General features: G+C 42.3%; 1 protein-coding gene across 2 annotated transcripts in view; it reads left to right on the plus strand.

Annotated features, from left to right (window-relative positions):
• The window catches only part of LOC126402107 (zinc finger protein GLI2-like), a 111,657-nt gene that overhangs the window by 68,673 nt on the left and 16,944 nt on the right, over positions 1 to 26,040 (plus strand). The window contains exons 4-8 of one of the 2 annotated variants that reach the window (XM_050063788.1): positions 5,871 to 6,094; positions 10,776 to 10,958; positions 19,843 to 20,044; positions 21,890 to 22,082; positions 23,430 to 23,540. In XM_050063788.1, the coding sequence (XP_049919745.1) occupies positions 5,871 to 6,094; positions 10,776 to 10,958; positions 19,843 to 20,044; positions 21,890 to 22,082; positions 23,430 to 23,540 (913 nt within the window). The remainder of the gene's footprint in view (positions 1 to 5,870; positions 6,095 to 10,775; positions 10,959 to 19,842; positions 20,045 to 21,889; positions 22,083 to 23,429; positions 23,541 to 26,040) is intronic. The other variant, XM_050063790.1, reaches the window with a different exon arrangement.

The following is a 26,040-nucleotide window of genomic DNA, read 5'->3' on the forward strand; positions in this document are numbered from 1 at the left end:
AGGATCTGTAAAACAAACATAACTGGGGCTTAAACGCCACTGAAAACAGCACCAAGAATCGATAAAAACAAAAGCGATCAGGCTTAAATGTTGCTGAAAAGTGCCAACAAGGGTCAAAAAAAAAAAAACGTGACCGGAGCTTAAACCGCTCCGAAAAGGCGCCTCCAGGGGTCGATAAAAACAAACGTGATCGGAGCTTAAACCACTCCAAAAAGGCACCTCCAAGGGTCGATAAAAACGAACGTGATCGGAACTCAAAGCGCTCCGAAAAGGCGCCTCCAAGGGTCGATAAAAACGAACGTGATCGGAACTCAAACCGTTCCGAAAAGGCACCTCCAAGGGTCGATAAAAACTAACGTGATCGGAGCTCAAACCGTTCCGAAAAGGCGCCTCCAAGGGTCGATAAAAATAAACGTGATCAAAGCTTAAACGTTACTGAAAAATGTCTCCAAAGGTCGGTAAAAAAAAAAACAAGAAAAAAAAGCATGATCGGATCTTAAACGCCAAGATCTTAGAACACCTTAAAACACTTTAAAGGGTTGGTAAAGACACCCAGAATAGTTGGAATAGTTGGATCATCGGATCAGTGGATCAGGGTCAGTGGCTCAAACTCCGCTTGAAAACGACTTGAAGGGTCAATAAAAAGAACCAGGGTCTGAAAAAGCCTCAATATGTTGGTAAAAGCAAACGTGATCGGAGGCTAAAACGCTGCTGAGAAACTCAAACTGACTGCAGGGAGAAACGGGACTTTATGTGCTGAAGCCAAAGACTCCTGGTACCAGTTAGACAGGAACTGGTCCAGTAGGTAGGGAACGTACTGGTGTCAGGTCTGTGTACAGATCTATGCTCCTATATTTCTATGACTGTGGACTGTTTAACATAAAGTCAAACACCTCGTTAATGGTATTAATATCATGTCAGCAGCTGCTCCACTCCACTCCATTAAAACAAGTGTGAGCAGCAGTAAAAGCAGCAGAGAATAAGGTAATGTCTGCCAGGAGGTGTGAGAGGTGTCGGCTTTCTGTAGAGCTTTAAACCAATGAAGACGTATCTCACTGAAGCGAGAACACTTAAAACATGTTAGGAAAGGACACATCTTTAACTGTGCCTGCTGTTTGCTGCTGAGCAGGTGGAGCACAGCAGGTTTATCAGACACTGAACAACACTGGAACAACGAGCTCCAATCAGCTGCAGAGACAAGTCAAGCAACACCCTTCTCTTTACACGTAGAAGTTTCATCCATTGTTAAGATAAAAATATTTAAGATATAACATGTAGCCACATTTACGACTTTTTAAAACATTTTTAGCTGCTTGTTTTCATCATCAGACGTTGGGATCTTGAGTTATCAGAGAAACAAGCTGAGCAAACATTAGCGGCAGTTCTGCTCCAGCCTCTACTGTGCTGAACAGCATCAGGTGCATTTCTATGACTTCACACAGGTGATAGTCATGGCCGGAGGCGGGTTGTCCGTCTGTCTTATTCTTGTGTACACAATATCAGAAAAACCCCTTGAAGAAATTTCTTCATTTTGGCACAAACGTTCACTTGGACTTTACAATGAACTGTTTAGATTTTGGTGGATTAAGGTCAAAGGTCACTGTGATCTTGTCTGTTTCATTCTTGTGGACTCAATATCAGAAGAACACCTTGAGGGAATTTCTTCATTTTGGCACAAACATTCACTTGGACTTAACAATGAACTGTTTAGATTCTGGTAGATTAAGGTCAAAGGTCGCTGTGACCTTGTCTGTTTCATCCTTGTGGACACAATATCTCAAGAACGTCTTGAGGTAATTTCCTCAACTTTGGCGTAAACGTCCATTTGGACTAAAGGATGAACGTTCTAGAATCTGGTAGTTAAAGGTCAAAAGTCAAGGTCACTGTGACCTCGTTTGTCACATTCTTATGAACATGATAAGAAGGCTTTAAGGGAGTTTCCCCAAACTGGCCACAAATATTCAATTGGACTAATTTTATTTTGGTGGTCAAAGGTCAAGGTCGGAGTGACCTTGCGTCTGTCTCATTCTCTTGAACACAATATCTCAAGAACGTCATGAGTTAATTTCCTCAACTTTGGCGTAAACGTCCATTTAGACTAAAGGATGACCTTTATAGAATCTGGTAGTTAAAGGTCAAAGGTCAAGGTCACTGTGACCTTGTATATCACATTCTTATGAACATGATAAGAAGGCTTTAAGGGAGTTTCCTCCAACTGGGCACAATCATTCAATTGGACTGATTATATTTTGGTGGTCAAAGGTCAAGGTCAGAGTGACTTTGCATCTGTCTCATTCTCGTGAGCACAACATGTCAGTGAGTGAATACTTTTTGTGGCACCATCCCGGCAGGAAACACAGCAGTGACTCGCTAAATCTCATCAACTTTTGTTGTTGTTGGTCTTGAACAGTGATCTACATCTTGGCAGGTGTCAAGGCGAAGCGTCACATCATCCACCTCCTGATGACAGCTCGTTTACTACGTCACTATAGAAACGCTGATATGATACATATGAAGCGTGTCATTGAAAATGTAATCATGGTTTATAGAAAAGTACAATGCATTTTCTTCTGGCAACCGCGCTTTTAAAAAACTGCACAATTAACAGAGTAAAGAACCTTCTATAAATACAAAAGTTTGTCGCATTAACTTCGTTCCACTTCAGAAAAACGCTCCATAAACTGCACAAAGTGGCAGCGTGAAAATAATAATCGCCCTGAACACAAACACACCTGTACGCTTCAGGCTCGTGAGTGAAGCTGTGAACGCCTCAGTAATGAGCGTCCTGGAGAGACGGAAATTAACCCCCCCAACCGCTCTCTCGTCTCGGCCTGCTGCCCGGCGCCGAACCCCGATACGCTCCAAAGGCCGAGCATTGTGTTGGCCCAGACGCCCTGAAAACTCCCCCGCAGCCAGGCGCTCTCTGAATATCTGAATATTACATGACTTATTGAGCTCAGCTCGTAAGTGTGCCCTCTCCTTTACGGAGCGGGCGATTGCTTAAACAAAGCTTTTCAGGCTGAAGCGCAGAGAGAGAAATATTTATACGCTTCAGACGCTGGTTGTTGGAGGAGCTTGTTAGCACGGTAAACAAACCCTGTTAGTCTGGATTCAAAGTCAGGCAGCGCTCATCTGCAGGCTGCTACATGATGAGAGCATCAATATTTCACACAGACGCTGGGGCTGATTATGTTTTTGGGTGGAAAATCAGATCTTTATCTTCTGCACGGAGAGAAAGAACATGAGTCGTGATGCAATCCAACAATCTGGCTGCGAGGTGATGAAGCGTCTCGTGGATGTTGGATGATGGAGAATGTGTATTTATAATGAAGGTGCAGGTGAGAGACGCTGAGGACACAGATCTGCAGAGTTAGGACCTGAGACAGCAGCTCAGTTCACTTTGATGCTTTTAACGACCGGAGACGTCGTGAGAAACAAAAACTTTATTTACAACAGCCCTAAAGAAGTTTTTACTGACGCTGACGTTTCTCTTTGGAGACGACTATCAACAGTTTTTGCTCCCAGGGCGTCAGAATACGACTCTCAGGCACCGTTTAGCGTCTGTACGAGACGCAGCAGCTCTAATGTAAATCCATCTGAGCCATAATCACCTCAGAGCAACGGACACAGATTTAAAGAGCACAAAATTGAGTGGGTGTGATGAATGGAGGGGAAAAAAGTATCTAAAAAATTCTTAAAATATAATACAGAAATAAATTAATAAATATGGCAATAAATACGGAAATAGATAAATAATTGTAGGAATAAACACAAGAATAATTAAATACATAAATTTAAGAACAATTACAGGAATATATAAATATGGAAATAAATGAATAAAATAATAAATAAATGCTGAAATAAATACAGAAAAAAGAATGCATTAATAAATAAATGTTCAAATAAATATGGAAATAAATAGATACATGCAGTTATTACTTTATACATTTATTTTAAAAAAATTCAGCATTTTTTAGATATTTACTAGATAGATCGTAGTGTAGCACGACACTGCTGCCTTTCCAGTCACTTTTGCACCACTGAAGCCAGGTGTTCTGTAGCGACACACCACTGCCTTTACAGCTGCGTTCGTGCCACAGAAAACCAGGCATGCTGTAGCGACACACCACTGCCTTCACAGCTGCATTTGTGCCACATTAATCCAAGCATTTTGTAGCGACACACCACTGCCTTCACAGCTGCATTTGTGCCACAGAAAAGCAGGCATGTTGTAGTGACACACCACTGCCTTTACAGCTGCGTTTGTGCCACAGAAACCAGGCATGTTGTAGCGACACACCATTGCCTTTACAGCTGCGTTTGTGCCACACAAAAGCAGGCATGTTGTAGCGACACACCACTGCCTTTACAGCTGCGTTTGTGCCACAGAAAACCAGGCATGTTGTGGTGACACACCACTGCCTTTACAGCTGCGTTTGTGCCACAGAAAAGCAGGCATGTTGTAGTGACACACCACTGCCTTTACAGCTGCATTTGTGCCACAGAAAAGCAGGCATGTTGTAGCGACACACCACTGCCTTTACAGCTGCGTTTGTGCCACAGAAAACCCAGCATGCTGTAGCGACACACCACTGCCTTCACAGCTGCATTTGTGCCACATTAAACCAAGCATTTTGTAGCGACACACCACTGCCTTCACAGCTGCGTTTGTGCCACAGAAAACCAGCCATTTTGTGGCGACACACCACTGCCTTTACAGCTGCGTTTGTGCCACAGAAAAGCAGGCATGTTGTAGCGACACACCACTGCCTTTACAGCTGCGTTTGTGCCACAGAAAACCAGGCATGTTGTGGTGACACACAGCTGCTTTTTAGCTGCGTTTGTGCCACACAAAGTTGGGTGTTTTGTAACATCACATCACTGCCTTTCTAGTCGTTTATGCAACACTCCAAGCCAGGCATTTGTAGCGGCATGTGCGATCTTTTCCCGACCATAACCAAGAGGTTTTGTTGCCTAACCCTAACCCACCAAAAATGTATCCTGTTTTTAGTTTTTACTGCCCAAGATTTCTAAGTTCAGACAATAATTACGGCTTTTATCTCTATAAAGTTTGGTGAATTGTGAAAAAAGCAAAGATTTTATCATGTTTGGTTTTTGTCTTATAAATCCTGCTTATTGAAAAGTTGCGCCCGATTTCCAGCCATAGGTCAACGTAGATAGACTCTTAATGAGCTGTTTGTATTTTACCGTTTTTATCTGCTCTGTCTGAGTGAAGACAGCCAAACTCAAACATCTTAAACTCATCTGAAACTGGAAACTTTTCAAACTCATAAACCTGATTAAAATCCCTGAAAACAGACAGAATGTGACGTGTCTTTAAAAAAAGGTGTTAGGTTTACAGACTTTAATCAGACGTATCGTCCAAACATCACATCTGTCTCTGGATCCGCCCGCAGTTTGTCTCTCCAGATGAGCTGACACTGATAAACGACACCGACAAACGCCCCGCGGGCAGAAGTGTAACCTGGAGAGGTGGTTCGCCCGTTACACAACGCTTCCTCCTCTCCCCGTCTCCTCGCCTTCCTGACCCCGCGCTCACCCCTTCCTCTGACTGTCTCAGATCAAAAGCTCGACAGAGGAACTGCGTTAGACGTGATCTCACTCTCAACGCCGGCTCCGCACACACTGAGGCGGAGACGGCGAGGATCAGGTGATGGGAGTGTGAAGGCGCTTCAGGTGGTTGAATCAAAGCTTTGTGATGATGTAAAGTCTTATAAAGCCCAGCTGCAGGTTATCAGCACACAAGAGCGCCAAATGTGGATTAATCCGCTGCTGAAAGTAGTCCCTGTGAAAACTTAATACTGGTGATTTTAAAGTTTGATGTGTTTTCTTCCTCTCCTCTCGTCCAGCCCTGCAGGTTTGGCCGGCAGCCCCGTCATCTCAGATATCTCCCTGATACGCCTCTCACCCGCTGCCGTGGCCACCGGCGACTCCCCCTTCAGCCCGCCTCACCCGTACGTCAACCCCCACATGGAGCACTACCTGCGCTCCGTGCACGGCAGCCCCACCCTGTCCATGATCTCAGCAGCCAGAGGACTGAGCCCCGCCGACTGTAAGTTCAACTCTTTTTCAGGTAAAGAGCTCGAGCCAGAACCCAAAACACTGTCTTCGGATGGTTTCAGGTTTCATAGCGATGACTCTCTCTGTGTCCTCTTGTCTTGCTCATAATTTACATCTTTGTACTGAATTTTATAAATTACATCTATGTTTAAAAATTTGGTTTCTAAAACTGCTGGTTTTAGCCGTGACCGGAGCAATTATGTTTTCAGGTTGTCCATGCGTACGTACATCCATTGTTCTGAATGTGCAAGAAAGCTAGGAGGGATTTTTTTTAATTTGGCACAAACGTCCACTTTGACTCAAGGATGAATTGATTAGATTTTGGTGGTCAAAAGTTAAGGTCACTTTGACCTCGTTTAACTCATTTTTGTAAACAGGATATCTCAAAATAGCTTTCAGAGAATTTCCTCAAATTCGTCCCAAACGTCCATTTTTACTCAGGAATGAACTAATGAGGTTTTGGAGATCAAAGGTCAAGGGTCACTGTGACCTCACAAACATGTTTTTGGCCATAACTCAAGAATTGATATGTTAATTTTGACAAAACTTAACACAAATGTCTAACAGGATAAAACGATGACGTTTTATATCCAAAAGGTCAAAGGTCAACTTCACAGTGACATCATTTGGCAAAAACATCCACTTTCACTCAAGGATGAACTTATTAAATTTTTGTGGTCAAATGTCACATTGACCTTGCATTTGTCTCATTCTCAAGAATACGCAATCACAAGATGGTCTTGAAGAAATTTTAATCACATTTGGCACAAACGTCCACTTGGACTCAAAGATGAACTGATTATAATTTGTTTGTCCTAGGTCAAGGTCACTGCGACTTTCAACTGTGTCGTTCTAGTGAATTCCATTTCTCAAGAAAGTCGTTAAGGAATATCTTCAAATTTGGCACAAACATCCACTTGGACTCAACAATGAACTGACTGGATTTAGGTGGTGATAGATAAAGATCAAAATCCTACGACCTGGTCCATTTCATTGTTGTGAATGTGATATTTTAAAAAACACCTTGTCGCAATTTCTTTAAATTTGGCACAAACATCCATTTGGAGTCAACTGATAAGAATTTTGTGGTCAAAGACAGCTTCACTGTGACCTTGTCTGTTGCATTCTCATGAAAATGATATCTTGTTAAAGTTGGGTGTTTTGTAGCAACACACAGCTGCCTTTACAGCCACATTTGTGTCATTCAGTGTGGGGTGTTTTGTAGCACAACACTGCATCCTTTAGCCATGTTTGTGCCACACAAAGCCAAATGAAGATATTCCCTCAAGGCTTTCTTGAGATAATGCATTTGCGAGAATTATATAGATGCAAGTTACAGTCACCAAATTCTTACCAGTTCATCCTTAAGTCCAGGTGGACATTTGTGCCAAATGTGATGAAATTTCCTCAAGGTAGAAATTTGGCACAAACATCCACTTGGTAAAAGGTCAAAGATCAAGGTCTCAGTGACCTGGTCCATGTCATTGTTGTGAACACAGTATCTCAAGAACACCTGGTCTGAGTTACTTCAAATTTGGCACAAACATCAACTTTTACACAAGAATGAACTAATGAGGTTTTGGAGTTTGAAGGTCAAAGGCTACTGTGACCTCACAAAACATGCTTTTTTGGCATAACTCAAGAATTTACATGCAAATTTCCACTATTTATTTATTCAACTTATGACTTCTTGAGTTGATTTTAAAAACACAACTCAGCTAAAGAAAACATTTGACCTTCACGTCTAAATGTTGTATCCATCAAAAATATATTTTTGTATCAAATGATGGGGTTACAGCTTCAGAATAAACCAACACTGGTGTAAAAATGCATCCCTGTCTTCTTGCAGGACCTCAGTCTAGAATACCTCCTCAGCAGGGAGCCTGAACTCGACTCCTGGTTGCTACAAACACTGTTACATAAATTGTAGTTGCAGAGAGGGAAACCTTGACCTGCTCTCCCAGGTGACACATAGAGGGGATCCTTCAAAATAAAATCTGTGGAGGTCGATAAAAGACAAACAGTGCTGCCAAATACTCTCCCACCCTCCTCCCCCTCTGCCCAAATTTACCAGGTAGCGATGACAACTCTTTCTTCGGCGCTGAATTACAATAACAGATTGGAGCGCGGCGGCGGGACGGGATATAAATCTTCTTTTACAGTCTGTCAGTGGTAATGTGGCAACGCTTTTAAACTTAAATAAGCGCCCGCGCCTGAGATCTGGCCGCGATAAAGCCGTGCAAGGGGAAGAAAAGTGCGGGGGGACTGTTTGCGGTGGAGGGAATGCAAATGGCTCGTTGAGAGACGAGGCCTTGGGTTTGGAGACGGAGGTTTTTATGTGTTCCAGGTGACCTTTCATTTTGCTCCATGTGGAAGTTAGACTAACATCCTGTCATCACCTGCAGCTGTGCGTTTGGAGTCACTACCTGATACGTTAAATATTCATCTGTTTGTTTTTTGATCCGCGACCTCGCTGCTCTTTCATTTGCTTGATTCGATAAAGAAATACGCTCTGGCACTCATCGACCGCCTCCCTCATCAGCCAGAGGTTTCTAAAGGTGGAAATGTGATCCTGTGAGAGCAGCTATGATGTCAGCACGAGCACGACGTCTGCTCTCTTTTAGGCCGGGAGCCTTAATGTCGTCTGAAAGATCACTTAGGGAAGGAGGGTAGGAGGTAGAACAAGAGGGGGGACGTTTGTTTCTCAGGCCGCAGAGGAGAGTGGGAGAAATTCACATCAGGCTCTGATTGGCCCTGACACTTTTAGAGTCTCTTTACTGGGTGCAGATGTTAACAGCAGGTGAACACATGACGGGAGTTACACTGAAATTAAACATGTTTTCAGGGAAGACAAGAAACAAACAGAGACTCTGTCGACAGGGCGCCGTGCCATTGTTCCAAAGGCCCAAAGATTCAAAGCTCCATGAGTTGGAAAATGTTCCAGTGGACCAAAAGACTGTTTCTCCAACAGCCTGTAACCCTAACCGTCCATTGATCCAAAGTCAGGTTTCCCAAAAACTCCCTACAGTTAGTTTCTGTTTCTAAGTGACGTTTGAGCCACAGATCCCAGTTGTTTTGAATGACCCTTCGCATTGTTTCTCAGCAACGTATAACCTGCCAAACATGGATGTTTTTACCGACTCTTTGAATTGTTTCTCAGCAGCATTTGAGCCATCACTTCAGGGTGTTTTTGCCGACCCTTCATGGGGTTCCTCAGCGGCGTTTTAGCCACAGATCCTGGTTATTTTGACCAACCTTTCATAGTGTTTCTCAGAGGCATTTGAGGCACTGATCCCAGGTGTTTTAATCGACCCTTCATAGCGTTGGAGCTACCCATCCTGGGTGTTTTCACCGACCCATAGATGCATTTATCAGCGGCGTTTGAGCCACAGATCCAGGGTGTTTTTGCAGACTCTTCGCAACGGTTGAGCCACAGATTTTAGGTGTTTTAAAAGACCCATCATGGCATTTCTCAGTGGCATTTGAGCCACAGGTCCCGAGTCTCTTCATCAACCCATTGGGGCATTTATTGGCAACGTTTGAGCCACAGTTCCCTGGAGTTTTTACCAACCTATCTTGGCATTTCTCAGTGATGTTTGAGCCGCGGATTGTGGGCGTTTTTACCATCTCTTTGCACTATTTCTCAGCGGTGTTTGAGCCACTGATCCTGTGTGTTTTTATCGACCGCTCGTAGCGTTTGAGCCACAGAGTTGGCAAAAACACTTGGGATCCAAGTGGCATTTCTCAGCGATGCTTCAGCTGAAGATCCCAGGCACTTTTATAGACCTTTCGTAGTATTTCCAAGTGTTGTTTTAGCCACAGATCCAAGGTGTTTTTACCAGCCCTTTGTGGTGTTTCTTAACGCCGTTTAAGCTACAGATCCAGGGTGTTTTCGGAAATACTTTGCAGTGTTTGAGCCACAGATCCCCACAGTTTTTACTTAGCCTTCATGGTGTTTTTCTTGGGCTTTCTAGCCACCAAACTCTCCATTTTTACAGACCCTTCGACCCTTTGTGGTGTTTCCTCGCAGCTTTGACCCACTGAACCTGGGTTTCTTTTTTTCTTTTTTTTTTCACCAACTCATCTCTGCTTTTCTGGCAACTTTTGTGCCAACAAATGTGAATGTTTTAAGCCCACGAGTGAAGATTCAGTGTATCCGATACAAAATGTACAATGCGAAGATTTTTCTGGCAATTGGGTCGTCTAACTGTAAGGAGTGTATTTTTTGGACAAAAAGAACTTTGGAGAAATGGCTGTTTGTTTTTGGGATGATGGGCTGTTGGAGCAATGAGCTTTCTGTGCAGTGGGACATTTGTTGGACAAATGGAGCTTCGGAAAATCGTCCAAAATACACAAATATCAGGAAAATTTGGAGACTTTTCTGATTCTAAAAACCTGCCTGATGCTTGTTTTAAACTGATATTTAAACTCCAGCGTCTTCGGTAAAGAGACACTATTTCCCTCCTGAGCCTGAGGGGACACTGAGGCCTGGAGGTGGGGGTGGGGTGGGAGCACCTACATGGGCCGTTGCACATCAGCGACCCCGCCCGCCGGCCCCTCGGCCCATTCATAGATCTCCTCAGCATGAGGCGGCACAGACCAGGAATTCACCCCCTTCTCACTCCTCCTTTTAGTTACTTCCTTCTCCTCCCTCCTTACACACTAACCCCCTCCCCCCTCTGTCTCCTCCACAGTGGCCCATGAGCATTTAAAAGACCGCGGGCTGTTTGGACTCCCTCCCCCTCCTCCGGGGGCGAGCCCGGCCGAGTATTACCACCTGATGGCCAGCCACCGGAGCCCGTACGGCGAGCTGCTCATGCAGGGGGCCGGAGCCGCTGCGGGGTCCCACCTGTCCGACTACATCACCCCCATCGAGGGTGAGTAAACTGGGAAAGTTGCAAAGTGGAACCTCACAGCTGTTGGAGCCTTTTAGCCTCTTTTAACTCCTAGTTTTGCTTTTACAGCACTTTTAATGTCTGGTTGTGTTTTTCTGCACTTTATCTCTGGTGTGATGCTCATTTCCTTCACTGATCAATTAACCCTTTGAAACCTGGAGCAGCATCACATTAATGGCTGCTCTCTTATTCTTATGAACGTAATATCTCAAGAATAGTGTCAAAGAGTTTGTTTCAAATTTGGCACAAACATCCACTTAGACTCAAAAATGAACTGATGAGATTTTTGTGGTCAAAGGTCACTGTGACATCATCCGTCTCATTCTCATGAACACGATATCGCTAAAACACAGCAATTTCTTTAATTTGGCACAAACGTACACTTTAAGTCACGGGTGATCGGATTAGAATTTGGTAGTCAGAAGCCAAGGTCACTGTGACCTTGTATCCATCTCATTATCATGAATGCAACATTTCTAGAAGGCCCAGAGGGCATTTCCGCATATTAAGCATTAACGTCAACTTTGACTTAACAGTGAAAAGACGTTGGTGGTCATAGCTCACAGTGACCTTGCATCAGTCTCACTCTCGTTAATGTGTTATCTCAAGTGCACCTTGAGGGAATTTCTTAAAAATTTGGCACAAATGTTCCCTTGACATTTTACCACCAAGTTCTAATCAGTTCATGTTACATTCGTCCTATTGTCGTAAACTTGTTATCTCAAGAAAACCTTGACAGAATTTCTTCACTTTGGCACAAACGTCCACTTTGAGTCATGGATGAATGGATTAGAAATTGGTGGTCAGAGGTCAAGGTCACTGTGACTTTGTATCCGTTTCATTGTCATGATAACTCGAGAAGGCCAAGAGGGTGTTGCCTCAAATGTAGCATTAACGTCCACTTTGACTTAACAATGACAAGACTAGATTTTGGTGGTCATAGGTCAAAGATCAAGGTCACAGTGACCTTGCATCAGTGTCATTCTCATTAATGTGTTATCTCAAGAGCACCTGGAATTTCTTAAAAATTTGGCACAAATGTTCATTTTGAGTTACACATTAATTAATTACAACTTGGTGGTAAAATGTCAAGGTCACTTTAACCTTACACTCATCCTATTGTCATAAACTTGTTATCTCAAGAACACCTTGACAGAATTTCTTCACTTTGGCACAAACGTCCGCTTTTAGTCATGCATGAATGGATTCGAAATTGGTGGTCAGAGGTCAAAGTCACTGTGACTTTGTATCCGTTTCATTGTTGTGATTGCGATAACTCAAGAAGGCCAAGAGGGTGGTTCCTCAAATTTGGCACAAACGTCCACGTGGACTTCAGAATGAACTGATCAGAATTAGTTGAGGTCAGTGTGACCTCACAAAACATGTTTTTGGCCATAACTCAATAATTCATTCACTAATTCTGACCAAACTTGACACAAATGTCTAACAGGATAAAATAATGAAGGTCAAAAGGTCAAAGGTCAGCTTGACTGTGACATCATCATGTTTTAACGTCATATCTCAGGAACAGAAGGGGAGACATTTGGTCAGATACTGAATTGGTGACTCTAATCTTGAAACTGTGCTGATTGTATAGATCTTCTGTGTGTGAAGCATCCATGTTTTCACTGACATGGATGGAGACTGTAACTGGACGGGTTCACGGAGGCGTACGACCACAAGGCGGTAACTCTAGTTCTGGCACTAACATGGCCGCCTGTACTCAGGTCCTGCAGCCAGAGAGAAGCCCATCCTGCTCCGTCCAATGAGCTGCTTTGACACTGATTAAGCAGAATGAAATTCCTATCAGGGCGCTGGGTCCAGGTGGATGATGAAACAAAGATCACAGGAGAGGCGTATGAATAAAAAAGGCTTGTATACATTTTTCATGTCAAACAACTTCAAACGGCCGAGAGGCCTTCAGGTATCAGCCGCGCGATGTTTCTTCCCCGCCGACCCTGAGCCAGCACTTTTCCATAAACACAGAGGACTTATTGTGCCGCCGTGACATTTCCAGTGCGCGCCATCATCGGGCATGTTAGGTCGCAGCAGGTATATGTAATGTAATAAATGCCTACTTTGATCCGGTGCTTCGCTCTGCACCTTAAAAGGGGAGCCGTGTCTGAGGGGGAACTCCTGATGATGAACACCAGAGAGTGTAACGTCATCCGTCTGATACTAAATGCCAACTGCACCTCTCGTTCTAATGTCCTTCTCTGTGCAACACTTCCTGTTCGGGGTTACTTCTGGTCATGCACTGGCAGCCTTTAAGTGCACATGAAATAAATATAAAGATTGCACGAGGAAAAATTAAATAAGAAAAAATAATATAAAATAAAATATAATAAAAATAAAGTAAAATGTAATAAAATAAAATAGAGTAAAATTAAATAAAATATAACATAATAAATAAAAAAAATTTAATTTATTTTTTAAAGTTTGACCTTTTGATAGTCAAAATACAAAATGCAGATACATTTCTGGCCGATCCACTAATCAATGGGTCCACTCACTGTGCAACTGCGAGCAACGTGGGCAGTTGCACATGGAAAAGTAACTGAAAGCGAGCACCAGCTTTAAAGATTATTTGCTTTGCTCTCTGTTGGTGACATTTCACAGGTGCTCCAGGCCAGAAATACTGCAAAGACTGCTTTTAAACTACCGTAATACATCAAAAAGGCTGTCCAAATTCTGTGTGAATTTACCTGCCACAACCACCACTGCAGAAAGACACAAAACAAAATGAATAAATATTTAAGTTAAGTTCTGTTCAGCAGCACCTTCACACCAGAGAAACCTTTCAGCTCCTTCAGGGAAGGTAAAAAATGACTTCTAGGCACCACACCAGCCACTACAGTCGGTGCAAATTTGCCCACAGAGCTCTGCGGTTGAGCGAGCGGTCAGCCCCGGGGTTAAACCATTCGCTGCAGGTTCAGCAGACACAGCACAGGCTTGTGAATGAGCCCGCTGTGTTGTGGTGTCGGAGGCCAAACTTGTGCCGCGGGCTGCCAGCAGCGGTGAAGCCGTCCAGCCCCGGGCTCACTAAAGCTGTCATAACTCAGTCTCCAGCCGCTCCCCGACACTGTGCAGGCGCTCGGGCCAAAACAAACGGAAAGCACGCTTGGCTCGGTCTCGCCAAAGTGTCACTGTTGGGTTACTCGCTGAGACTGTTGGACGTGGCTGTGAGAAGAAACATCACTTCACCTGCCAAGTGCACAAACTGAGATGCAGAGCGAAGGCTGCTGCTGCTCGTTATAACGTGCTTCTCCAACCTGCCCACACTGTATGATGGGTTTCCTCCAACCAAAGTGTAAAGTCTCTACTAGTTCATTTTCATGCTGAGGAGCAATTAATAAAAGAGAAAACCTGCTCTGAAAGCAGGAAAACATTCAGAAATACAACATAAAGTTGTCCATGATGGTAGCAGTTAGCAGCTAGCTAACCGTAGCTAACTTGTTTGTCCATTGTTTGGCCTGTGATGTAATAGGTCAACAAGCTCACAGAATAAAGTCAAACGTCCGCTGCATATTTGACATTCTCTGCAAGTTATTCCTCCCGTGTGCTGTGTAAAGTTTTGCAGTTAAGTGTTTGGAAAAAAGTCCTCAGTGCAAAGTTTACATGAGTGCATGCAGCACACATGAAAACCATGGTCGGCTGGCTGAGTGGCCTCGCTCATGAGCCCCTCGTCCAGTGAGGACGGAGCATTTCTTCTTCTCTTTCCCCAAATGTTCCCCAGCAGCTGTGGCATCGTTTGAACCCGCAACCTTCTGGCTTTAAACAGTTCAGTTACATACAGACCACAGTGGCACCGAGAGCCTCGGGGGCTGCAGCACACACACATTCATCCACTCCCCAAATCACTCCACACACACTCACCCTCCCAGTGGCGGCTGCTGATATAAATCACAATGGAAGGAGGGGGGGGGCGGTGGGGGTGGAGGGGTGGCGAGCGAGTGGAGCCGAGCTTTTCCATTGGTCCATTTATCAGGGGAAGTGGCACATTAATAAACACATCTCCCCAGAGGTGAGAGGAAGTAACAGAGATGAATACGGCTGCTAGTCCTGAACGGCTTCATCTGAGCCGCCGCGATCACCGATAACAAAAAACACACACCTGATCCTCTACACCTGNAACACCACCGTCACCGTCACCCTGAGCTACATCTCAACTTTAGCTGGTTAAATGTCCAAATTAGCGTCCCATGACACAGGCCCCGCCGATGGTAATGTCTTTGGTAATAAACCTCCCGAGCTGAGACGTCCCTCGAGAAACGGGCGTTGATGTTTTCCTCTTGTGCGGATCTGTTATATCATCACTCAGATTCCATGCACCCAAGGATAAAAGATGTCTCCCCTCCTCCTCAAGTCTCACAGCACCAATTTCTAAACAGATAACATATGTTGGAGATTTGTACCGGAGGATATACTTAGCAACAACCTTTTAGCCCCCGTCATTAAGGACGGCAGTGAAAGCAAACAAAGCAGAATTAATCGGTCGGGGAGATTAGACGCCGAGGAATAACTGGTGAGGGGTTGATCCACGCCAGATGTGGTTTGGCTTCCAAACTGTTTCTTTGCAAAGTGACCTGTAGAGACTGTTACAGTGTCCGGCACTGACTGTGTGTATCGAGCATTTCTTTCTCTTAAAGGGACCCTGAGGAGTTTTCTTATAAACAATTATTAAACTCCAGAGTTTCTCATAGAAACCTAATTCTGAAGCTTGCATTCATATCCATGTTCATCTTCTTCTGTCCTCAATGTCAGTGTTGCTTATGGTTAGATTTAGGTTTAGGTACGAAAACCACTTGGTTATAGTTAGAAAAAGATCTTGAATCGGCTTAATGTACCTGGTTTTTGGGGCTCAATCCTGCCGGAAACGCAGTGATGTCTTCATGAAAAATAACTGCTTTTCACGCCATTATTTTGGGAGGAAAAACTGTGAGGGGTTGCTACGAAAGATCCACCTTTGGTGCCTTAAAAGCCGTTGGAAAATCAGTGACTGGTTGCTACAAAATACCCAAATTTGATGCCCAATAAGCCGCAGGAAAAACTCATGTAAGTCATGTTTTATCTCTAAAAAGCCACTTGAAACACAGTGAGTGGTTGCTACAAAATACCCACATTTGGTGCCTAGAAAGCTGCTAGAAAAATAGTGTCTGGTTGCTATGAAACACCCATATTTGGTGTCTAAAAAGCTACCGGAATAGCCATGAGTGGTTGCTACAAAACACCCACATTTGGTGTCTAATAAGCTGCTGGAAAACCAGTGTTTGGTACCTGAAAAGCTGCTAGAAAAAAAGTAGCTGGTTGCTTCAAAACACCCATGTTTGGTGCCTAAAAAGCTGCTGGAAAAGCAATGAGTAGTTGCTACAAAACTACTCTGTTTTTCCAGAGGTTTATCAGGCACATAATGTGGATTATGTGCCTGATAAACCTCTGGAAAAACAGTGACCTTCGGTGCATAAAGCCGTAGGATAAACAGTGACTGGTTGCTACAATACACTTACATTTGGTACCTAAAAAGCCACCCAATAAGCAGTGAGTGGATGCTACAAAACACCTACATTAGGTGCATAAAGACGCAGGATAAACTGACTGGTCGCTACAAAACACCCACATTTAGTGCCTAAAAGCCACCAAAAAACATAACGACTGGTTGCTGCAAAACACCCACGTTTGGTGCCTATAAAGCTGCTGGAAAAGCAGCGAGTGGTTGCTACAGAACACTCACATTTGGGGCCTAAAAAGCTGCTAGAAAATAGTGACTTATTGCTATGAAACACCCATGTTTGGTGCCAAAAAATCCGCTGGAAAAACAGCAACTGGTTCCTATAAAATCACCCACGTTTGGTGCATAAAAAGCCACTAGAGGAACAACAACCTGTTGCCACAAAACACCTACATTAGGTGCATAAAGCCACAGGATGAACAGTGACTGGTTGCTACAAAACACCCGCATTAGGTGCCTAAAAGCCACTTAAAAAAATAACGACTGGTTGCTGCAAAACACCCACGTTTGGTGCCTAAAAAGCTGCTGGAAAAGCAGCAAGTGGTTACTACAGAACACTCACATTTGGGGCCTAAAATGCTGCTAGAAAATAGTGACTGATTGCTATGAAACACCCATGTTTGGTGCCAGAAAAGCCGCTGGAAACACCTATGAATCACCCCTATTTTTTTGCCTAAAAAGCCACTAGAGGTTGCCACAAAACACCTACATTAGGCGCAAAAGCCACAGGATGAACAGTGACTGGTTGCTACAAAACACCCTAATTTGGTGCCCCAAAAAGCCTCTAGAAAAATAGTGACTGGTTGCTATGAAATACCCACATTTGCTTCCTAAAAACCAACTGGGAAGAACTGTGAAAGGTCACTATGAAACACCCACACTGGGTGCATAAAGCAGCTTGATAAACAGACTGGTCACTACAAAACACCTACATTTGACGCCTAAAAATCTGTAGAGCTAAAACAATCGATTGATAAGATAATATGACCAAAAAAAAAAACATTTTGTTAATAAATTATTAATTTCAGTCCATTATAAAACAAAAACACTGAGTTCAGCTTCTCTAATGTGAGGAGTCTGATCTGTGTCATACAGTCAGTTTTGGACTGCTGATCAACAATGCCATAAAGAACTCCAACACTACCATATCTACAAACAGGAAGTTGAGAGCCTGAAGACGGTCCTCCTCACCCTTTAGATTTCAAGTCCTCATTTGAATTTACATTTCAGAGCGGAGATCGATCACATCGCTCTGCATACATTTCCTCACAGTTGAAATCAATTCTCTGTAAATTGCCCTCATTTAACATGGTGAAGTACAAACCCAGACTGTGTGATGTTTATCTGGAGTAATTACGGGGAATTATTGTGGGGGAGATTGATTCGTTATGTCTGAATCTTAATGGGGTCGCCACATGTGGGCAGATGTCAGAGGCTTTCACACAGACCAGTTTTTGGACCAAAGACTGGAGAAGTGTTTTAAGGAAGTGTGTTGCTTAACGGCACGTCAGCAATGAGGGTGCTAGTTGTAGAAGCCTTTTCTTTCAGTGGACTTCCTGCTGCCGTTTGTGCCACACGGTGCCTCCATGAGGCTCAGTAATATCCTCTGCCACGCTCAGTTTCCGTCACCGTGGACAAATTGTTTACTGTATTAGCTGTGAATCAATCTGGAGCTCATTGATAGGGTTGTTCTTTGTCCGTGGGGTTTGAGTGTCGCGGGGAGGCTGCGGCGGCATCCATCACGCCCGTCAGCTCTCCACCTCCTGGATCCTGAAATAACGTGAGCGAGTGACACGGGCTGATGTGAAGAAGACGCTGCGAGTGACTCTTTGGATTTCAGGAATCATTCTTTTAGATTAAGAGTGTTTAGAGTCACAGTGGGACGTTGGGTCAGGATGGAGGACGTGCAGCATTTATCACCTCCATCACATTAACAGCAGGTATCTGTGGAGATCTCACAGCTCCAGCTGTTTGAAACCATACAGTCGGGTTTAAAATAAAAAACCGAATTCAGTGGTGTTTTTATGGTTAGATTTGTTTTTATGAGCTTTGCTCTCAGCTCAAAGCCCATCTTTTAAAATCAGCTCAGAAATATAAAGCTTGATGTAGGGCTGGATGATATGACCAACAAATAATACTGATGTAGTTATATATCAATATTCTGAGATCTCCTCTGAATTACTGCAGACTGCTAAAACACTAAACTACTAGATAGACTACTGTAAAAATAAAGTTAATCAAAGTACTGTTAAGACAAAGTTTAAAAAGTACTGGTATAATAGAGTTCAAGTTTTATTATCGTACAGTAGAAAGTTATAATAAGGTAAAAATAGAGTACTGTTATAATGAAGATAAATAAAGTAATGTTATAATAATTTTAAATAAAGTACGTGAGTGCTCATTGGTAGGATTGATAGGGTACTTTATTTAACTGTTATAACTAGGTTAAGTATTGTAATAACAAAATTAGTACTTATAATTGAGTAAAAGTAAAGTACTGTTTTAATAAAGTCAAACAAAATACTGTTTTAATAGAGTCAAATAAAGATTTAAGAAAGTCAAATAAAGTACTGTTTTAATAGAGTCAAATAAAGTTTTAATAGTCGTTTTAATAAAGTCAAACAAAATACTGTTTTAATAGAGTCAAATAGTTTTAATAAAGTCAAATAAAATACTGTTTTAATAGAGTCAAATAAAGATTTAAGAAAGTCAAATAAAGTTTTAATAGTCGTTTTAATAAAGTCAAACAAAATACTGTTTTAATAGAGTCAAATAGTTTTAATAAAGTCAAATAAAATACTGTTTTAATAAAGTCAAATAAAGTTTAATAAAGTCAAACAAAATACTGTTTTAATAGAGTCAAATAAAGTTTTAATAAAGTCAAACAAAATACTGTTTTAATAGAGTCAAATAAAGTTTTAATAAATTCAAACAAAATACTGTTTTAATAGAGTCAAATAAAGTTTTAATAAAGTCAAACAAAATACTGTTTTAATAGAGTCAAATAAAGTTTTAATAAAGTCAAATAAAATACTGTTTTAATAGAGTCAAATAAAGTTTTAATAGAGTCAAATAAAGTGCTGTTTCAATAAAGATAAACAACACATTGCTGACTGTTTAAATGAAGTTAAATAAAGTTCTTTTTAAACAGAGTTAAAACAGTTATGATGAAGCTCAGTCGTCAGTATTGAGCCACACTCGGCGCTCTGTGGTGAAACTTTATGGTGCGAGAGTCAAACAGAAGTTGACAGACAGGCCCGTCTACGCTGACTGACTGACTGACTGATGATTTGTGGGTAATGAAGTCCTCAGTGAGCTCACATTAAAGCACCTGTCGGCTCACCTGTGTGTCCGCAGTGTCGCGGTTCTCCAGCCCCAGACTGACGCCGCGGCTGAGCAGGAAGCGGGCTCTGTCCATCTCGCCGCTGTCGGACGCCAGCATCGACCTCCAGACCATGATCCGCACCTCGCCCAACTCGCTGGTCGCCTACATCAACAACTCGCGCTCCAGCTCGGCCGCCAGCAGCTCCTACGGACACCTGTCGGTCGGAGGACTCAGGTAAGTCACCTCATAGCTCCTACTGTGCTTCCTACTTTTCTTTTACCTTCTCTTCCTCCTTATTTCCTTCTCTACCTCCTTATTTGTCTCCTTATCACCTCTTTCCTCTCCTGCCTCCTTGTGTCCTAGCCCTTAATTTATTTCCACAACACAGTGTTTCCTTTCTTGCCATGTTCCTTCCTAGCTTCCTTTCTCTTCCTTTCCTTTTTACTTTCCTTTTTCCTTACCCCTGTTCCTTCACTATCCTATCCTCCCTTTTATGTCCCCTGGCTTCTCCTTTCCTTCTCTACCTCCTCATTAGGTTCCTTAACGTATAATTTCCTTCCTTACAGCTTTGATTTGTCCCGTACCTCCTAATTTCCTCTCCTACCTCCTTGTTTTCCTGCCTACATCCTCATTTCCTCCCTTTCCCTCTTCTTCTCTTCCATACCTCCTACTTGCACTTTTTCTCTTCTACTTTCCTGTTTCCTTTCTCTACCTCTTCATCTCCTTTCAAACCTCCTCCTTTTGTCCCCTACCTCCTTATTTTATTCCCTACCTCCTTGTTTCCTTTCCTACACCTGTATACCCTTCAGTAGCCTCTTTTTTTCTTTCATGCCTCCTACCTCCTGCTTTCCTTCTCTTTCTTTCCTTTTCCACATCTCCGGTTTGTTCCCTACCTCCTAATTTCCTTCCCTAACTCTTTGTCTTTCCTAGTTCCTCCTTTCCTTCTGTACTTCTCTTTTCTCTTCTTTCCTAATTTCTCTCCCATCCTCTCATTTCCTATCATACCTCCTTCATTTTTCCTGTCCCTCCTAATTTCCTTCCCTATGTCCTTGTTTTCCTCCCCTCTTCTTTCCCTCCCTACCTCCTACTTTCTCTTTTCCTTCTCTACTTCTTTTTCCCCTTCTCTTCCTCCTCATTTCTCCCCCAACCTCCCATTTCTTTTCATACCTCCTCCTTTCCTCCCCATACCTCCTAATTTCCATCCTCATCTAACTTCCTTCATCACCTCCTTGTCTTCCTTCCTACATCCTCGTTTCCTTCTCTAACTTCCTCTTTTCTTTCATACCTCCATCTCTCTCCCCTTTCCTTCGCTGCTCACCATTTGTTTACACCTCCTACATCCTTACTTCCTTCTCTACCTCCGTTTTTCCTTCTACAACATCTTTGTTTTGTTCCCTATCTCCTAATTTCCTTTCCCAACATCTTCCCGTCTTTCATACCTCCTACTTCCTCGTTTCCTTCTCTAATTTCTTTTCTTTGTTTTGTTTCCTGTCTCCTAATTTCCTTCCCTAACTCTTTTGTCTTTCCTTGTATGCAGTTACTTCATCTCAGTTCCCTCTTCTTTCCTTCCCTTCCTCCTATTCTCTTTCCTACTCTCTCATTTCCTTCTGTACTTCCCTTTCCTCCTCTTATTGCCCCCTCATTTCTCCCCTGACCTCCTATTTCCTTTCCCATGTCCTTGTTCCCTTCCCTACCTCCTACTTTCCCTTTTCCTTCTGTACCTCCTAATTTATTTCCCAAACTCCAACTTCCTTCCCTACCTCCTTGTTTCCCTTTCTGCATCCTCATTTCCTTTCTTAGCCTCTTCCTGTTCTTCATACTTCCTTTCCTTATCTACTTCCTGTTCTTTTCCCCACATCTTTGTTTTGTTCCCTACCTCCTAATCTCTTTCCTCACCTCCTTGTTTTTCCCACCTAGCAGCTTCTTCTCTTTCATACTGTACCTCCTACTTTCTCCTTTCCTTCTCTACTTCCTTTCCCCTTCTCTGCCTCCTTCATGTCCTCATTGCTTCCTTATTTAACCCCAGTCACACATGTCGGACTGATATGAATTTAATCATCATGTTTTTGTTCCCTGCAGCCCGTCCTTCCCGTTCCCTCACCCCATCAACCCCATGGCGTACCAGCAGCTCCTCTCCCAGCAGCGGGGGCTCAGCGCCTTCGGACACACCCCGCCCCTCATCCAGCCTCCGCCCACTTTCTCCAGCCGCCAGCCGGGCCTCGGCCTCTCCTCGCTGCCCGGCTCCGCCCACAACAGCGACCTGCCGTCCAAAGTAAAGAGACAAACATGTTCAACACTTTATGTTAATGCATTTTATCATGTGTTTGTTTCCAGTGCAAATTTTCTCAAAATCCATTTCTCTAAAATCAAATTATCTATTCTACACCGTTAATAAAAAAATCTAGATTTCAAGGCAAAAAGCTTTTCACAGAATTTTAGAGGTTAATTTGATTTTTGAGATTTTTGACAGTGTTGTGCAGCAACCTTTTGTTTCAAGATACAACAATATAATAATAATTATTAATATTATTATTTTAGAAAAAATGAAATTAATGTCTTTTTAGAAACAGGTTTAGATACTTTGAGTTTTTCTTTTTTTCAGAGAAACTGAATTATTGAATTGTTATTTTTTAACAGGTTTTTATTTATTTTTTTTATGATTTTTTTGTATCACAAAAAATTGAAGCTCATGTCTTTTAGGAACAGGTTTAGAGATTCAGATTTTTTTTTATTTGTTTTTTTTAAATTGAATTTATGTTATTTTTTATTATAATTTTATTTTACAATTATTTTCTTTATTTTATTTTTTTTATTATTTTTTATTATTTTTTGTGTTTAGAAAAATTGAAGTCAACGTCTATTAGGAACAAGTTAAGATATTAGAGTTTTGTTTTTTTTTTAAAGAAAAATTGAAGTTAACAGGTTCAAATATTTTTATTTATTTGTTATTATTATTTTATTTTCTTATATTTTTTATAGTTAGTAAAAGTGAAGTTAAGGTTTGTTGGGACCAGATTGTTTTTTAGTAGAAGATTGCAGCTTTTTAGGAATCACGTATGGACGCAATGACTTGATCTGCTGGAGCGTTTACAGACTCATGTTCAGATGGTTTGAGGTTTAACTCTCTGAGGTCTGCGCGGATGAATCAGCGCTCTCACTGTAACTCTGATTGTTCCTCTGGAGGAACTCCCCCCTCGTTGCCCTGCAGGTATTTCTCACTGGCAACAACTATTTAGCCAAAGCAGGAATTTAACTGCTTCAGTTTCCAACTGTTGAGTTTTTATTTTCCATCGTCCCCTCTGATGTCGGTGTTATCGTCACAGTGTTTAGATCTGCGGTGTCAGCACATGTAATCAGTGTGAGCAGCGTCCCCTCGGAGGTAAATGCTGGGTGGGTGGGGGGGGGGGGGGGGGGCGCACAGTCCAAACTTGGTTTTTCTCTCTCATGCTGTCAGCGAGTGGAAGAATCTGTGACTCAGCCTGAAATTACAGATGTGTGTGAGAGGTCAGCGAGTGCATCATCCGGACTGGTTCTACTGGTCCATCTCCGTCAAATCATAAAATTAATTCACCACCAGAGTTCATCACATATGTCTGAATCTTTTCTTTCCTCTCTGCAGAACCACAGCGGTGACTCAGCCGTCAGCAGCACAGTCGACCCCATGATCACCAAAAGGTCAAAGGTCAAGTCTGAAGCAGAGGGACTGAGGCCGTTGTCTCCGTGTTCACCGGTATGAAAACAAAAACCCACCTACACCACAGATTCAAATTCATCTGGTTTTATTTGAAGTTCTTATTCTACTGAATTTTGCAGCAATATGAACAGAAACAGATGGTCTGAATGTTCTCAGGATAAAACGTGACCTTTTATTAACGAACACTCTGTCACATATTAATTATATCAGTTATTTCCTCACATTAAACCTCGAGACGGCCAGTGGTGCAAAATTCTGTCATTTTGTAATGTAAAGCCATAGTTAAAGTTGCTCTCACCTGATAAAGACACTCAAAGTGAGGACATTTTACAAAGTGGGGACTTTTTTGGCTGTGAGGACTTCTGTGAGGAAGTTGGGATAATTTGAGGACATTTTTAGTAAACTTTCTGAAATGCAGACATTTTGAAAAGTGGGGACATTTTGCAAGATCAGCAAAAACTTTGGACATGTTTCCTAAGTCGGGAATTTTTGGAGAGTGAAGACATTTTTAGAAAGTCCAAGCATTGTTAGAATAGGAAGACATTTTTGGAAAGTCCAAATACTTTTGGATAGTGAGGACATTTTTTTGGAAAGTCTAAAAAAATGGAAGATGTAGATGGTTTTTGGAAAGTCAGAGCATTTTCGGAAATTGTGCACATTTCTTAAAAAATAAAGAAACTTTTGAAAGAGAAGTCCTGGAGAGTTTGAGCACTGTTAGAAAACGAGGACATTTTTTCAAAGTCCAAATACTTTTGGAAAGTCTGAGTCAAAACATTTTTGGAGACTGTGGACATTTCTTCAAAAACCTAGACTTTTTTGCAAGTGAAGACAGAGTTAGAAAGTCAGGGTACCATTATTTGAGGACATTTTTTGGAAGGTCAGAAAAAGTGTACATTTTTGGAAAGTGTAGGCAGTTTTTAGAAAGTCCAAATACTTTTGCAGAGTGAGGACATTTTTTTTTTGGAGAGTCTAAAAAAATGGAAGATGTAGATAGTTTTTGGAAAGTCAGAACATTTTTGGAAATTGTGGACATTTCTTGAAAAATCAAGAAACTTTTGAAAGAGAAGACCGTCTTGGGGAGTTTGAGCATTGTTAGAAAACAAGGACAGTTTTGAAAAGTCACAACAGACTGTGGACTTTTCTTCAAAAACTGAGACATTTTGGCAAGAGAAGACAGTTTTAGAAAGTCAGGGTACTGTACAATTTGAGGACATTTTTTGGAAGGTCAGAAAAAGTGGAAAGTAAGCAGTTTTTGGAAAATTGAGATGTTTGGGAAGTCAGTACCCTTGAAAAGTTTGGATGTTTATTAAGACACTGGACAGTTCTTGAAAAATCAAGGAATTTTGGCAAGTGAAGACAGTTTTGGAAAGTCAGGGTACTGTAAAAAATTTGAGGACATTTTTTGGAAGGTCAGAAAAAAATGAATTTTTTGGAAAGTAAGTTTTTTTTGAAAAATCAAGATATTTTGGAAAGTGTAGGCAGTTTTTTTTTTTAATGTCGAGGCCTTGTTAGAATATAAGGACACTTAGAAAATCAAAACATGTTTGAAAAGCGAGAACAGTTTTTGGAAAGTCGGGATGTTTTGGAAAGTTGGGATATTATTTTGGAAAGTGAGGACTTTTTGAAAGTCGGGACATTTTTTGAAAGTGTGGGCATTTATTGAAAAAAATCAAGACATTTTGGAAAGTGAAGGACGTTTTAGAAAGTCGGTACTGAGAGTTTTTTTTCTGAAGGTCAAAAAAGTGGAAAGTAAGCAGTTTTTGGAAAGTTAAGACATTTTTTTATGAAACTGTGGACATTTCTTGAAAATCCAAGACATTCTGTAAAGTGAGGACCGTTTTTAGAAAATCAAAACATGCTTTAAAAGTGGGAACAGTTTTTTGAAAGTTGGGATGTTTGGAAATAGAGGACTTTATGGAAAGTCAGAACATGTTTGAAAAGGTGGGACATTTTTTGGAAACTGGTCATTTCTTGAAATTCAAGACATTTTGTAAAGTGAAGACAATTTTGGGATAACAAAGCCATTTTGAGAAATGTTGACCTCCTGTTTGTCTTTTTCCACCATCCCTTCCCCAAGTCGTGATCCATGGTGTGACTGGTGGCCCCTGGGAGCCGCAGCCTCCCGTGACCCCCTTGTAAAGCGTGAAAAACTCCACATGATAAGAGCTTTGCATGCGTTCGTTTGGTGGCTCCGGGGCCCCTCCTTTCCGCCGCTCCCTGGCCACTGTAAACTGTGCCACAGCACTTCATTTTCATGAAATATTGGCCGGGCTTTATTGTCATCTGAGGAGCCTTTTTCTCTTCTTTTGACAAATTTGCGGCTCCTCTCCGATAGCGAGGCAGGTTTGGGCTTGATGCATGGGGACGGCGGTGCGCGCAGTCGTCTTGGGGCCACCAGAATTGATGAAGATAGCGTGCGTGGGGCAGAGACAAACATGCTGCAGTCAGCACGTTGTATGTGTGTGTGGAGGTGTGTGTGTGTGTGTGTGTGTGTGTGTGTGTGTGTGTGTTGGTGGAGGCGTACAGGAAGCCGGGT

The sequence above is a fragment of the Epinephelus moara genome, chromosome 16, assembly GCF_006386435.1.
Source record: "Epinephelus moara isolate mb chromosome 16, YSFRI_EMoa_1.0, whole genome shotgun sequence".
Taxonomy (NCBI): Eukaryota; Metazoa; Chordata; class Actinopteri; order Perciformes; family Serranidae; genus Epinephelus; species Epinephelus moara.